The sequence below is a fragment of the Coturnix japonica genome, chromosome 4, assembly GCF_054131305.1.
Source record: "Coturnix japonica strain WE chromosome 4, WE-NBRP24, whole genome shotgun sequence".
Lineage (NCBI taxonomy): Eukaryota > Metazoa > Chordata > Aves > Galliformes > Phasianidae > Coturnix > Coturnix japonica.
This window is the reverse complement of record NC_140666.1, coordinates 41,499,182-41,514,466: the sequence shown is the minus strand read 5'-3', so window position 1 is coordinate 41,514,466 and position 15,285 is coordinate 41,499,182. Positions and strand designations below refer to the sequence as shown.

At 39.4% G+C, this 15,285-nt stretch overlaps 1 protein-coding gene across 3 annotated transcripts in view; it reads right to left on the bottom strand.

Moving 5' to 3' along the window:
• SMARCAD1 (SNF2 related chromatin remodeling ATPase with DExD box 1) overlaps positions 1 to 13,652 on the bottom strand; it is a 36,862-nt gene extending 23,210 nt beyond the window's left edge. For all 3 annotated transcript variants that reach the window (XR_014945796.1, XM_015861344.3, XM_015861345.3), the window contains exons 1-4: positions 13,362 to 13,652; positions 6,619 to 6,793; positions 4,885 to 5,062; positions 2,849 to 2,912 (exon numbers count right to left, since the gene is read on the bottom strand). Coding sequence is in view for 2 of the 3 variants with exons in the window: in XM_015861344.3 (XP_015716830.1) it covers positions 2,849 to 2,912; positions 4,885 to 5,062; positions 6,619 to 6,793; positions 13,362 to 13,545 (601 nt within the window). In the remaining variant the exon portion in view is untranslated. The remainder of the gene's footprint in view (positions 1 to 2,848; positions 2,913 to 4,884; positions 5,063 to 6,618; positions 6,794 to 13,361) is intronic.
• Between the last annotated feature and the right edge of the window lie 1,633 nt (positions 13,653 to 15,285).

Sequence of the window (15,285 nt, the reverse complement as noted above, 5' to 3'; positions counted from 1 at the left end):
GTGCTGATGACTGATTTTTGGCTCAGATAATCACAGGAAAGGTTATTATCAAGCAGTTTTCAAAATTAAATCAAAGCCTTTGAAAGAAAACTATGCATAGTAAGACAGAGATAACTAATTATTAATGAACATTAAATAACCTATGAATAGCTTACATGAGTCAGAACTTTCTGAATACATTTGGGCCTGGGTGATTATCAGAGATGTTCATCTTAGCATTAAGATCTGTCCAGTCAGGTACATTTTCAGTTGCTACTTTGCACAGTTCATGAAGTTAAAAAAACATGATATAGCTGTTTCTCCACATTAACTTTGGTTGAAGCAACAACAGTTACTGGATGAATGCTCTCTTTTTACTATAGCCCAAAATATTTTAAATATTCCTAGTTGATGATCTGATTTATTACTGGCAGTCAATCTTCTTGGAGGACTTCCAATAGAGCTCTGATGTCTTACATCAGCATCTGCAGCGAACAAGCAGAGCTGATCTCACGCACATAGAAAGCACATTTGCTTTCAAATCTTTAAGACTGTCTGGAAGATCAAAACAGTTTTAATTGGTTTTTCGTAACTATCTACTTACTGTACAAACACTCTTTTTTGTGTGAAAATACTTTCATATAAGTTTTCTAATAGACTTATCTGCTCTCTGATGAGAAAGAGAAAACACGGTATGTAGACTAAAAAAATTAACATTTCTCAAGAAAACAGAAGCAAACCATCAGCAGTAACTAAATCTCCAGTAAATGAAATATCTAGCAAGATCAAGGCATCTACTAGTGAGACTTTCCAAAGCATGTGTTCTGTAGATCAATATAGACATATAGAAAATGCACATCTCAGAAAAAATCCTGCAAACACATTGATGAAGATAGCTCTCCTTCTGCATTCAGAGAACAATGCATTTCACTTCTCAGTCCAAGACATTCATTTAAACAATCTAGCCAGGAAAACTTAAAAACACTTGCAGCTTAGTAGTCAAATGTATCTTAGCCTTGTCTTCATATCAGGGCTAGGGGCAGCCAGGTTGCTGTTAGGTAAAGCACTAAAAATGTAAGCAGTATAACTCTTTAAGATCAACTACAACTGTATTCAAAGTGGTTAGTTGCAGACATAAACATGCAGTCCTCTCAGCCTTAAAAACACACATACTCCACATAAAAGTATTTCTAAGATCATCCTCTTTTGAAGTAATTGGCTGAATGAACATTGGTCTTTGGAGGAAAAATAAATAGATAAAACTGATTAAGAGCAATTTTAGTTTCAGTTGAGCCACAGTGGAGGATCTGAACAACCACGACCTCAGGAATCCATCACTATAAAATTACACAGAAATCATTCTGTGGACTTCCAAATGTAGCCACATCTACAACTGAAAAATAATTTCCTGAAGAGATTCACTTTGCAAGCTAGACATACATAACTATTGCTCCTTAGGCTAAGGAAGCATAGAACTTAGGGGATGAAGAAGTCCTGTGATGTCTAGACATGAATCTTCCTCAGAATGGAATCAGAGATCACGGGGCCTAGACTTTATCTTGTACTTCACTTCTCACCAAGTCAACACTTTGTAACAACTAAAACATATCATAAATCGACATGGATAAGCAGATGTTCAATAGCATCTCTACTTTAAAAAAAAAACAACAAAAAAAGTATCTAAAATGAGATGATTTATACCATCACTTTCAGGCATGCTCAATCTTAACTAAATATTTTTTATATAACAGCTGCAATCGAAAAGAATTTTGTTGCCAAGATTCTTCTGTGGGCCTTCACATTGAAAGCGTGTGAAGCAGCACACAGACTAACACAAAAATGTTGGACTAGATGATTCTTGTGGGTCCCTTCCAACTCTGGGTACTCTTATGATGTGAAATGGCCAGAAGGAAGAGCCTGGATACCAGAAATTGAAGTGCAATTTATTTACCATAAATCTTGGGAATGTGTACAAATATCTGAAGATGAAAATATGACAAGTACAACAGGGAGAACCATATCATTTATATTATAAATAAAAAATCATTTATACTATAAATGAAGTACAACTGTGTTCTCCTCATCACATGAGCTTCCTAGAGAGAATTTCCAAATCCACAGGGTACTTCATGAAAAGACACATGAATCACATAAAGCAAAACCAGGAATGATTGGAAATAGCTCTGGACTTAAGTGATATCAAAGAGAAAAACCCAAAGCCTGAAGTGATGACACTGACACATTTCCACATCTTGGGGTTATTTGATAACATCAAGAGGCTGCATGGATTCAGATGCAAAAAAAGAATGCCCTAAGAAAGCTGAAGGCTCAAAACATAGTTAAGGGGCTGTTCTGCCACAGGATTTGTCTAGTGATTAAGACCAATAGTTCTTATTCAAGATTGCAAGTAGAGAATTCACTCTGGTAACAGTGACAGAGCTGGGCACAAGTAAGAGTTACTACAGCGTAACTCATCAGATTTCTCACATACAACATTTAGAACTACTATCCTAACCTGTTACTGTCCACCTCAACTTCTGAGTAAAGAAGGAAGCAGTCAGTAACAACAAAAATCATTAAAGACACCAATCTTCAATCAGCAATCCTGATTTACATAGGAAAAAAAGACCAAAACCCTTTTGTTCCATCTTTGGATTTTGCTACACATCCACTTCTTGTGTTTCCCACTGAAAAGTCTGTGCTAATACAATAAACAAGCAGAATAACTTTTACTGTATGTTTTACCACTTTTCAAATACCACGGTCTGCACTCCCCTCAAGTTTACTTGGCAACTTAATTTCTGATTTGGCTGTAGTTTCTAAAGCGTTCCCCCTCCCCTTTCTTTAAAAAGCAAACAAACAAACATACCTTCATCACTGAACTTCAAACAAGCAGTTATCGCTTCATCCATTGAACGTGTTGAATTTACCAACTGAAAAAAAAAATAAATAGCTGCTAAGTGGTAAGATTTAACCCATTTCAACAGATGATAACAACTGTAAACAAGCAGGACCGAAATACACTTGGATAAATAAAAAACAAAAAAACATATACAAAAACACACATCAAAAAGATGTGTATTTTAAAATCCAAAACCAACACTTACAGGTTACTAAATGATATAGACTGAATACAACCATATCAGCTATATTTGGAAATATCTTATTTAAGTTGTTTTCCAGTAGGTTTTTAAACCTCATTTATGACTGCTCCCCCTGCCACCCCCTTCCTATTTCACAAATAATTTCAAGTAATTTCACAAATTACTTGAACTGCTTTTTCCAAAATCCCCTCATTGTTACTATTACAAAGTCAGATGATCCAAAACCAGATTATCCAAGAAGATGAACAGCTTAAGTCAGTAAGTTTGTATATGCTGTTACCTCATTATAGGTTGACTTTCTGAGATTATGTGCATGAAATTTAAATCATGCCTTCAAAAGGTTATCATCCTTGCAACTCTAAATTCTTCCTCCATCCACCTGTAATCTCAGCATATATTTTTTTACAAATTAATTGAATCTTGAGACTCATAAGTGCTGCTTTTTGCAGGTTTTTGCAAGTGTCACAACTCCAACAGAAGCAAATGGTTACAAACGCACAGAAACCTTTTGCATAAGGAATCCTGATTCCCATTTACCTTTGTAAACAATGCCTTGTAATTTTAATATAATTGCCATTATGAAAGGTTTACAGTAGGTATTGCCTACAGTTTTTCTTTAACAACATTCACCAGTCACATAGGGTTTGTCAGGACAAGCTGACCCAGATCCTTCGTGAACAATAGATTTGCCTACTATTCCATCTTCCCTCAAGTATGCTGACACCCCCTGATAATAAATAACAGCAGCACTACAAACCAGTACATAGTTAGAACCACCCCTGAAGTTACTCCTCACTGAAGCCACAAAACTGCATCAGACACATCATACAAGTGTCATTTCTAGTTAGTTTCTAAGCTACAATGAATCATGATCACCCTGTGCTTTAAATACATCCTACGTGGTAATTCAAACACTCTGGGTATTTGTAGCCTAATTTCTCCAAGAGCAAAAATTAAATAAAACCCAAAGTAGTATTTGCAATCCCTTATTTCTTCCTCAGGCTGTAACTTAAAGCTTGACCCACTAAGAAAAAAACAAACAAACCCCAAAAAACAATGAAATTTCTGTATTTTTAAAATGCCATTTCAACCAGGAAACTTGACAGATTAATTTAAACACATTTGGTATTGAAAACTAAAGTTACTGAAAAAAATATCAGCCCTAAGAGGTAACGTTCCTGAAGATACATTTTTCTGTACTGAAGATAATTTCACCATAGTAAGTTATAGTAACATGATGGTAAATTTGTGATGTATACTGGAGAATAGCAAAGAGTATCTCAGTTTTATATGGCAGCATAATCATTAGAAATAACTATAATTTCAAATGTACTCTTTTTACCACACTTTCATACTTTAAGTATTAAAGTTGAAGAAAGCAAGAGGGAAGTGTTTCAACTATTGAAGATGGCAACGATAATTTCCTTAACTCTGCATTCAACCAGTTAACTGCATTCCAAACATTATCAGTAGCTATCAATCAAGATAGTTATAAGTCAGGTTGAACGTCAAGACAAAACAGAGAAATTTACTATACCCTAGAATTCAATGTTGAAGAGATTTATGTGTTTGGGTTGGTTTTTTTTGTTAACAAATATCTGTACAGATACACACATGCACTTGAACAACAAAAAAAATGAAATAAACTTCCATGGTTGTAGTTCCCCTAAAACAAATACTACTTTCATATACGCTTTTGTTAATAAGAATCAAGGCTCTTCTCTATTGCAGTGCCCAAAGCATAGGAATACTGCCTACAAAATAGTTATCAAAATAAAAAATAAGAACAAAGAATTATTACTTGTAACAAATCCTGGTCACTCCTCTGAGGAAAAAGTTCCTTCAGTGTTTGTAGCTTTGCATTTCTGATGTCTTCCTCAGTATCTTCCTGCAAGTCAATTAGTTGGTCCCTGTTGTTGGCGTAAGATGCCTTCTGTTGCTGAAACACAGGCTCGTCATCTTCTGATGAGTCTTCTGAGCTATGATGTACGAGGGGCAAGGAAAGTATTAAAATTGTTGTTTCTTGTATTTATTCTGCCAGAGTGCCATTGTAAAAGCAAACAAGCAGGATCACACGAGCTGAAATTAACGTTACTAAAGGTTAAGTTATACTCAAATATGTATTATTTTTTAAAAGTTGCCACCCTGTAAGCATATAAAACATCTTTTTTTGATGTATCTTTCCTTAGTGGATGCAATAGGCAAACTGCATTACAATTTTGCAAATAACAGTAATACGCTACTTATACACTTATATCACTAAAAAGCTATTACAGTAACAACGGTCATAACAAAGAATAATTCAAATCCCTCTTCAAACCACCAGTCAGTCTAGCCGTAAGCTTCAAAGGACAAATCAGCATACCCTTAAACTCTCAGAAAAAGGGCACACTGAAATTCGTTAGCATATTTCAGATATTCCTGCCTTGAAAGTTCCCTTACAAACTGCATATAAAAAAAGAATATCAATTGAAATTGACATAGTAAAATTAATGATCCCATCTCTTCTTATCAGGGATTAAAATCTAGATACTTGTCAACAAAGAAGAAGTGCACACGTTATCTTTTCTATAATCTCATTCTTCACAAGCATGAAGAAATGCTCAAATAACCACTAAAAGAATATGACTCTGAGCCACAAAGTCTTGTGTTAAGAGTTCTGTGTTTTCAGCAAAGCTCAAATAGCTAATTCCTGCCATGGTCTTAAGTCCAGTCTATTAGCACAATGCCACTTGTGAAGTAGCTCAGTGGATTAGGTATACATTGATTAGCACACGAGACAATGAGCTGTGATGAAGTGTTAAGCACTGAGATACTTTGTGCACTGAAGGAATAAGAAAGAGCATGAGAGGATGTGGCTCATGTCAGGCAGCTATGATTTAACCCTGCAGGCAATTAAACATCTCACAGCCTGTTGAGCACACAGCCTTTCACTCACTCCCTTCAACCTCCCACCCCTCTGATGGGACAGGGGAATTGAAATTTGTGAGTTGAGATAAAAACTATTTACTAAGAGAGAAAAGAAAGAGAGAAATAATATATATTTACAAAACAAGTGATACAGAATCACCTACCAACTGATGCCCAGGCAGACCCTAAGCAGCAGTTGCCCTCAAAGCCAATTCCCCAAGTTTTTTTTGGTTTTTTGGTTTGTTTCATTTGTTTTTTCCCCATGATGCCATAATGGGATGGAATATTCCTTTGGCCAGTTTAGGCCAGCTGTCCTGTCTCCTCCCAGCTCTTTGTGCCCCCTCAGTCCCTCTCATTGGCAGGACAGTAGAAAAAGATGAAAAACTGAAACATCTTGGCTCTGTGCCACACTCCTTGAAAAAACAAAAACATACCCATGTTATCAATGTGTTTTTTTTCCCAAAGCCAAAACATAGCATCATAACAGACACTATAAAGAAAATCAGTAAAGTTTAGGTAGGAGAGGGTAAATCGCAAACCAGAACCTAGCATATTATTCTGAATTCAATATTACAATTGAGAACATTGCATCAACTTGCATAAACATTACTAGCTCAAACCTTACATTAAAATCACATCTTTCCTTGGAACCTTGTTTTCTTTTGAAGCACTGACTTTTATCGGTACTTCATCATCACTGTCTGAAGACACATCTAGGAAATGTACCCCTCTTTGATGCTTGAAATAAGACTGCTCCCTCGTCCTCTCAGCTTCCGGAGTTTCCGGGATGCTCGAGTACCCTGTAGCCATTTAAATAGGAAAAAAGAAGGGTGAAAATGACTTAGAATTTGAAATATTTATATATGCTATATAAGTATATATAAGTATATATATATGCTATATAAGTATATATATATATATATGCTATATAAGTATATATATATATATACTTAAAGTATCAGACACAACAAGCAGAACTCGCATCTCCATGCATGGAGAACTTCAATGAGTGGTATTCTTTAAAGCAGTGACTTACCTGATTAAAACAGCCTCAGCAATTTTATTTCTAACAAATATAGGTTTGTATACTGCAAAACATAAAGATTAAAAGGCCACGTATTTCAGGCTAGTTACTGTTTCATTTTTTGTTTATTTTTGGCAAAACAAACAGCAAAATCTTCTGAGCTACTTCCAAGCTAAGCAGGACATGGATAGATAAATACCAGCATTTCTGATGGCTGATTTATGTCTGTCACAGTTTTTCAGGAAGGGAATGCCAGTATTAGATGGAAGAAGATCAGGAAGCTACTGTGGGAAGCTTAACAGATAAATCTTCACCAGTCATTTCTATACAGTGCTCCAGATGATTCAAACTTTTCAAACTTTGACACTTCCAAATTTGGATGCACGATGTGTAGCAATGCAGGTTTTGCCTTTCTTTCATACCAAAGAACATCCTGTTTCCCATGCTACAGGTGAGTTCTGCTTTCTATCTGCTGCTGCTATTACCTCATCCATGCTCATTTCTCTGCTGATGAATCAAAAGCAGCAACCAGAGATGAGCAACGATAAGAACTGAAGACATAACATCTAGCTTCCTGAACATGGCATGGCAGGATTTCATTCTTGCCACCATTCAAGAGTCAGCTAGCTACTGTTGTCAGTAAGACAACTGGAAACCAAACCTCATGTTCCCCTTACAGAACAGCAGTCATTGCAACCAGTCTGAGGGGCCAACCAAGAACATGCCCTTGCTAACAAAAGCCTCTACACTTGCTCAGCTCCCTCTACAACTGTCCCCAGATGCAAAACCAGAGCTCTGAGTTCTCTTCAGATGAATACAGCTGCAACCCCAACACAAAACCTGGCAGCATGCTTCAGTACCCTCTGTTTCAAGATGCATTTGCCATGAGCTGCCTCACACATGGAGAGATGAGTGACTTGGAGCCTTCATTCCCTGCCAGGCTTTTTGGTCACTTAGCACAAGGCAGGCTAGCCCACTCTCCTATTTACCAACAGTTAAATGGATACAGCTACAGAGCTCCCCCTTTTTGCCCCCTTATTCCTCTATTTTCCTTACACTTGCTCCTCCTCAAACCAATCCCCCCTCCTTTCCCCACCTTTGGCCCCCTCCAAACATATCATAAAAGGTTTCATAAAATCCTAAAGAAGTCTTTATCCACATGCCCCTAAAAGCCTCATGCCTCCAAAGACCATCAGAATGATGCTCCCAAGAGCCTCTCTACTAATGGTGACAGGAATCATATTCAACCCATGGGACTGACGGCTTTCCTATGACAGCCATAGGAGTAACTGGGATAGGGTGCTGGGGCTCTCCCACCCACCTCTGTGCACCCATCTCTGTGGAGATGAGCCTTTCACTCCATGACAGAACATAAGAAACTCCATTTGTTCAGTCAGTACAGAACTAACAGGAGCTCTGCACTGCTAACAATTTCTGATTTACACTGTAACAGGACAGAATACAAAGAAGTGCACAGCATAATAGGTATATTTTATTATGAATGATGACAGACAGTAATATACTTTGGACTGGGATGGCAGATGGGTGGAAAAAAATAATACTCACCTCCTACTACAGAGAAACCTGAATTCAGAATAAGAAAATAGACCAAATCAATTACACCAGGTAAGGCCAGGAGACAGCTAGAGAACTCGTGGGAGGGCTGAGTTCTAATGATGTAACTGTCAGTTAAAGCCCTTGTATAAATGCATTTTATATATTCAACATGTAAATACAGTGTCATGTGCACACTTTTCTCTCTAGCGCACCAAACCCTTCTTAAAATTCACGTCCCTATGAACCAAACACCAGTGTTTTTTTCTTAGTTGCCAAATCTGGAAACAGAGAGCTGTAAATAAAGGCAGCTTCTTCTGCTCTTGTCATTTAACACAGGAGGAAAAAAAAAAAAAAAAGCTCAGCTCAGTTATCACAGAGTAATCTCAGTTCCCACAGCTGAAACCAGAATTCAGTTGCTAGCCAAGGCAGAAGTGACCTACAGATAATCAAATTCATTCCTTTATGAAAATAAATAAATAAATAAAAATCTCGGTTTTAAGCAAATTACCATGAAAATTTCAATCACTTTCAGATGAGATAGAAGATTACTGTAATGATTTTCAAGACAGTCAAGTGACTCAGAAAAGCAGCATCAATCTGCCTGAGGACAGGAATGCCTTACAGAGGGACCTGGACAGGCTGGATTGCCAGGCTGAGGCCAGTGGGATCAAGTTCATAAGCATCAAGTGTCGGGTCCTGCACTCTGGCCAAAATAACCCCAGGCAACCCTACTGGCCTAGGGAAGGGCAGATAGAAAACTACATGGAAGAAATAGGCCTGAGGCAGTTGGTCAGCACTCAGCTGAACATGAGCCAGCAGGGTGCCCATGTGGCCAAGAAGGCCAACAGCATTCTGGCACACATCAGAAATAGCACAGCCAGCAGGACCAGCCACACCTCCAGTACTGGGTTCAGTTTTGGGCCTCTCACTACAAGAAATTCATTGAGGCCCTAGAGTGTCCGAAGTAGGGCAACAAAGCTGTGAAGGCTCAGGAGCACAAGTCTTATGAAGAGCAGATAAGGGAACTGGGATTATTCAGTCTGGAGAAGAGAAGGCTCAGAGGAAACCTCTCTGCAACAACCTGAAAGGATGCTGTAGCAAGAAGTTGGCCTCTTGACCCAAGTAGTTAGTGACAAGGCTAGCGGGAACAACCTCAAGCTGTGACAGGAGGATCAGGCTGGATATGAGGAAAAACATTTTCACAAAAAGAGTGGTAAGGAATTGGAACAGGGTGTCCACGGAACTCACCATCCCTGGAAATGTTTAAGTAAAGGGTAGATGTAGTACACAGGGACATGGTTTAGTGGGGAAATACTGGTGGTGGGTAGGCCAGATGACCTTAGAGGTCTTTTCACACATTAATGATTCCACGTTATCTTGAAAAGCCCATACACACATAAACTTAATAAGGGCAGCCTAAAGAGCACCACTAGTTCTGGAGTAATAAATGTCCTAAAACAGGCCTTCCTTCAACCAAGAACACCACAATAGCAGCAGGAAGCTCCTCATCTGTATCTATCCATATGTAAAAGGAGACACACTGTCCTTTTGCTTGTCTAATTTGCTTATGTGAATATCACATATATGCAGAAGTTTTAAGGAGAACATGAAAGAGACAGTGGGGTAAGTATCACATATTTCTTTTATTTAAATGCAAAGATGTGGGTAATTACTCTCTAGCTTCAAGGTTATCAAGTTGGGCTGGCAAAGCAAGGGTTATCACAGTAACATGGAACTGACAGGCGTTAATACAAGAATTTAATAGAAATAACAAAGCATCTTTATAAGTAATGAGATGTTCTGGCTCTACTGAATTAAGAAAACTGATAGAGGCCATTTTCATGCTCTTTATTAGAGTACGTTTCAAATATACTCCTCCCACAAGCAGCACAATATGCAGTTGGCAGGTACTCATGAAACCTTCACTAAGCATCCTTAACGGATTTAAACTGAGTTTACAAAAATAACACAACCTTAAAAATTATTTTATTCCTTAGAACAAGCCTTGGAAGAAGTGTAGAGTTAAATAAAAAAGTGTATTTACTGCTTCACTTAGGCTCTCTTCAATTTATTTGTATTTTAAATAACAGTTACTCTTCCTGACAGCTCCTAACTCTCATAACTATGAAATACTGAACTGCCTGGAAAAGGCATCCTCTCTCTCAGAAAAGCACTACCCCCTTCCTCCATCTATTCCACTGAACAGAATCCCCTAACAGCTAACAGGAGAAATGGGGGGGGAAGAAAAAGAACAAAAACAGTCACATATGGAATAGGAGGAGTGTTTCCAATGTATTTAGAGCAAGTTATAACCCTGTATAGCAGTAATCATTTAAACAGTTATTGCCACAGCATGTAATTATTGGAGGCAGAATTCCCTGATTGCAGATGATTAAAGGGGACTTTTAAGAAATGCCTGTAATCACAGGATCGATGTCTGCCTGTAAGGTCAGAAATAAGAAAACACTGAAGTAACCCTACACAGGCAGAAACATTCCCAATGCAAGCAACAATGTGAACACCAAAATCCAAGTGTTCAATCGTTTGCATTTTAGACCTGAATTATACAAAGAGGTTATCAACAACAACAGTCAATCATCAAAAACATCACTGTATACCTTGGCCTAATTTCATCTACAACTTTTATTTCCATTCAGTGTTGAAGTTCTATAAGCACACTTTCCGAACACAAATCTTATGTTGGAATTCTTGATTGTAACTCTTCTAATCATGTAGTTCTACCACAGTTCAGCTCCATTTCCACAACTGGAACAATCTCACCATTTCAGTACGCAATTACATAATTAAAAATGCCTAATTGAAAATTAAGATGACAGCTTCACCATATAATAAAATCAAATGTGCATTATTTATTTAGCAATACCAATTTCTACAGAGAAGTTCAGTAAAGTATTCCAATGCATTTTCCCAGCTTTTTAGAGAGGCACCTCTCTGATGCAATCCAGTAGCTGCCTCTCAGTGGTTGATGGCTCTACCATCCTCTCTCAGTGAAGTGATGTTCAGAACCAGTTACCTCCAACTTGGCTGTAAAGTGGCTACAAGCCCACATAACTTTCAAAATGTACAAGCATATAGAGATGACCAATTCTGCTCATCATACTGAGAACTACTTGTTGAAGTGTAAGGTACTTATGTCCCATACAAAGCAACAAGGAGCATCGCATACCTGGGGTGCACGACATTCCACCCATATTAGTTTACTATGGCAAAACCAATTTGCTTACATTTTTAGCAGAAGAGAGAACACATAGTGCCAGAAACAGGCCATTTTTTCATCTCTTCCACAGTAATACAGTAATTAATAATAGGTACCTATTTTAATTAATTCAAAGAGAGAAAAACTCTACCTTCTTAACATCGATTAGGAAACAAGGAGAATATTCCTTCCCTTCCACTCCATCCATCCTTTGTCCTACCTATGCAGTAACTAACAAGTCAAGGCTTTCATCCCTTTATTTAGAAACATGAAGCCTTCATTGATATTGAAAACACTGAAGCTGTATATCATAATTCACAGAAAAATAAATATCTACCTACCACAGCATTGCTGGGAGGACCTGTGAAAGAAAAAGCAACTCCTCCCTTACAAGAAAAGTTCTCTTATCATATAGATAAGACACTGCAATAAACAGTCTTACAAGAGTAAGCTGCATGCGGAACAAATGATGTTTAACAACACCAACGGATATTGTTGCTCCCTCATTACCTAAACCCATAATCAAAGCCTGTCTGATCTCTCCAATGATACTTCTATCTTGACACCTGTATCGGAAGTTATACAGAATAAGAACATCCAAGGTGTATAAAACAAACAGCAACAAATACTTTTAGTTCTTCCATTCCCACACTCTCAAAAGCAGAAAAGCTATCAGTACAATAAAGAAGGAAAGACTTCATGAGTGATTATGCAGTTGAGAGCCACTACAGCGGCACACTGGTATCAACTGATGAATCCAAACACAACTCCAATACATCAGCCAAATAAGCTAATCAAGTTCCATATAAGCAAGGTGTGTTTTTCAGATTTTCATTAAAAACATAATCTATTACCAGAAAATGGGACAAACATTGCTGCAAAACTATCAACACTATCAGTTCCTGATAACAAGCAACAGGCATCTCTGCAAAACCAGGCCAAGCGGAAAGACAAAAGCAAGAACAAACACCTGGCTTCAGCTTTATCTGTCATATCCCACGCTGCATTCATAGAATCATAGAATGGCCTGGGTTGAAAAGGACCACAATGATCATATAGTTTCAACCCCCATGCTGTGTGCAGGGTCACCAACCACCTGAGCAGGCTGCCCAGAGCCACATCCAGACTGGCCTTGAAAGCCTCCAGAAATGGGGCATCCACGTCCTCTGCGGGCAACCTGTTCCAGTTCATCTCAGACTATAATGGAAAAGTTACTTCTATATAAGATTGCATTTATAGTAAAACCTTTTAAAGCCTTACTATACTTCATTAGTTTAAGATGAGCATCAATAAACAGGAAAGCTTTGTGTATATTAAACCAAGCCTGCCTAGTGAATTTAATTCATTTCATCTCTGCTTATCAGGTGACCATGGATGCACAGATTCAAGCAGAACGTGCACTGTGCAAATGCTTCTGTGAAAACTGATGTGAAACACACGTGTACAGGGAAGGACCTTTATAAAGCAATCAACAACAAAAAACCAGCACAGGAAGGGCACAGTGCTTTACTTGTAGCGATGCAGCACTCACCCTGCACTGCACACACAACACTGTTGTGTTCTGACTCACCTGCTGCCTCCAAAGCCGGGCTGCCCGGCCTGCTGCTCCCCGCAGTGCTGTTCCCCCCGCCTCCAGCAGCAGGGCTGCCTTCCTCCTGGGCCTGTGCAGCAGCAGCAGCAGCAGGCCGCCCATCCTTCTCCTCGCTTGCCCTCCTCTTCTCGTAGCGGAAGCGGTCCAGGTTGAACAGACTCATCGGGTCAGCCTGGCGTCCCTCACCGCGTAAGGGGAAAAGCGGGAAACGCAGACGCGGAGCAGCGGCAGGTAGCGCCGACCCGCACCTACCGACACACGGCCAGGCGCGGCGCTGCCTTGTGACGTCGCCGCCCAACAGCGCGCCCAAGCAACGGACGCGTGCGCTTTGCTCCGCGGGGGTGGGGCCGCCCCATGCGTGCGCCGGGAAATGCTGCTCGGGATCACCCAGCAATGAGATGGAAGGTTTAGGGCAGTAGGGATGGAGAACATAAAGCTGCTCCTGTTATAAGCCCACAGTCCTGTTTGAATGTGACCTTCGTGTCACGGGGTGCGCTCTTTGCCATTATAACCTTAATGACACAGCTCAGTGCTCAGCAAACATTCACACAATCAGGTGATCCAGCACATTTATACCTTTTTTGTCCTGAAAGCATCAAGGAGAAGCGGTTTGTGCTCTTGTGCCTATCATTTCTGTCTTCTCTTATTCCAGACATAGTGCAGTTAGGAGCAAGAATATAGAGCTGAGCACTGGACAGGTAAATAAGTTACATAATCAAGCACTAAGGATCAAAAGGATTTGGAAAAACCTCTTTCCAAACCAAGCTCTGGGAAAGATGTCTTGACTCTAGATCAGTGTCACGGGTTACTTATGCCCTACTTATAACCTATGCCCGTGACAGGGGAAGCCACCCCGTGGGCCCCCCCCAGGGCCCGGAAAGGAGGGGAAAAGGGGAATGGGATAAAAACAGCGGCAATCTAAAGAGGAAAAACTTATTTTACTAAATATGATATTGAAATACAAGATAACACAATATAATAAAATAGAGGCTAACAAATCGAACAAAACAGAGAGAGAGAGTCCCCGAAAACCGAGAGGCCTACTGTGAACTCTAGGCGACACGGCTGGAACGCTTCCCACTCCCTGAGAAGTTCGAGAGAAGAAGGAGGGCACTCCAGCCTGGGAACGAGATTATATAGCGTCCTGGTCCCGTGACTTATCATTACCCCTGTTGTTCTCTGGGATATGTAGTCTTCTTCTGTGGACTGCACATTCAATAGAAGTATCCATACTTTACATGATGTTATGATGTGGAATACTGATAGCAAAATTACAAAACCATGACAATCAGATACAAAATATTTGGACAGTGAAGGATTTAAAATAGGAAACATGGAAGCTGAACTTGCAAATTGAATGGAAGAGATTTTCCCCACAGAGATGGATGCAGGTGGATTTGCAAAGGTGGTTTCCAGGTGGTGGAACTCCTGGTGTTACAGAAATCATCAAGGCCAGGATGGATGTGGCTCTGGGCAGCCTGGTCTAGTAGTTGGTAACCCTGTACATAGCAGGGGGATTGAAACTATATGATCATTGTGTTCCTTTTCAACCCAGGCCATTCTGTGATTCTATGATTCTATGTTTCTATGATTCTATGATCCAAGGTTATCATCTGTTGAGGGCTAAATAATTCACATGTAGTGGACACTAAACCACATTGCTTGACTGACTTCAAAGTCAACTGCTAAATAAGTATTAATAAAAGACTTGAGAAAGGAAGACAGCTCTGGAGAAAGCAAGTGTACAGGCTAGTGTCAACCCATGTCAGTCTGTATTTTTGGCTCCCCATCCATCACTCAGTCAGTCTCAGGGCATTGTGGGGTTGGGGGAGGGGGTTGGAAAAGACATGAATTCCAGAACTTGGAAAAGAAAGCAGGTGAAAGCTAAGAAAACGGTGAAAAT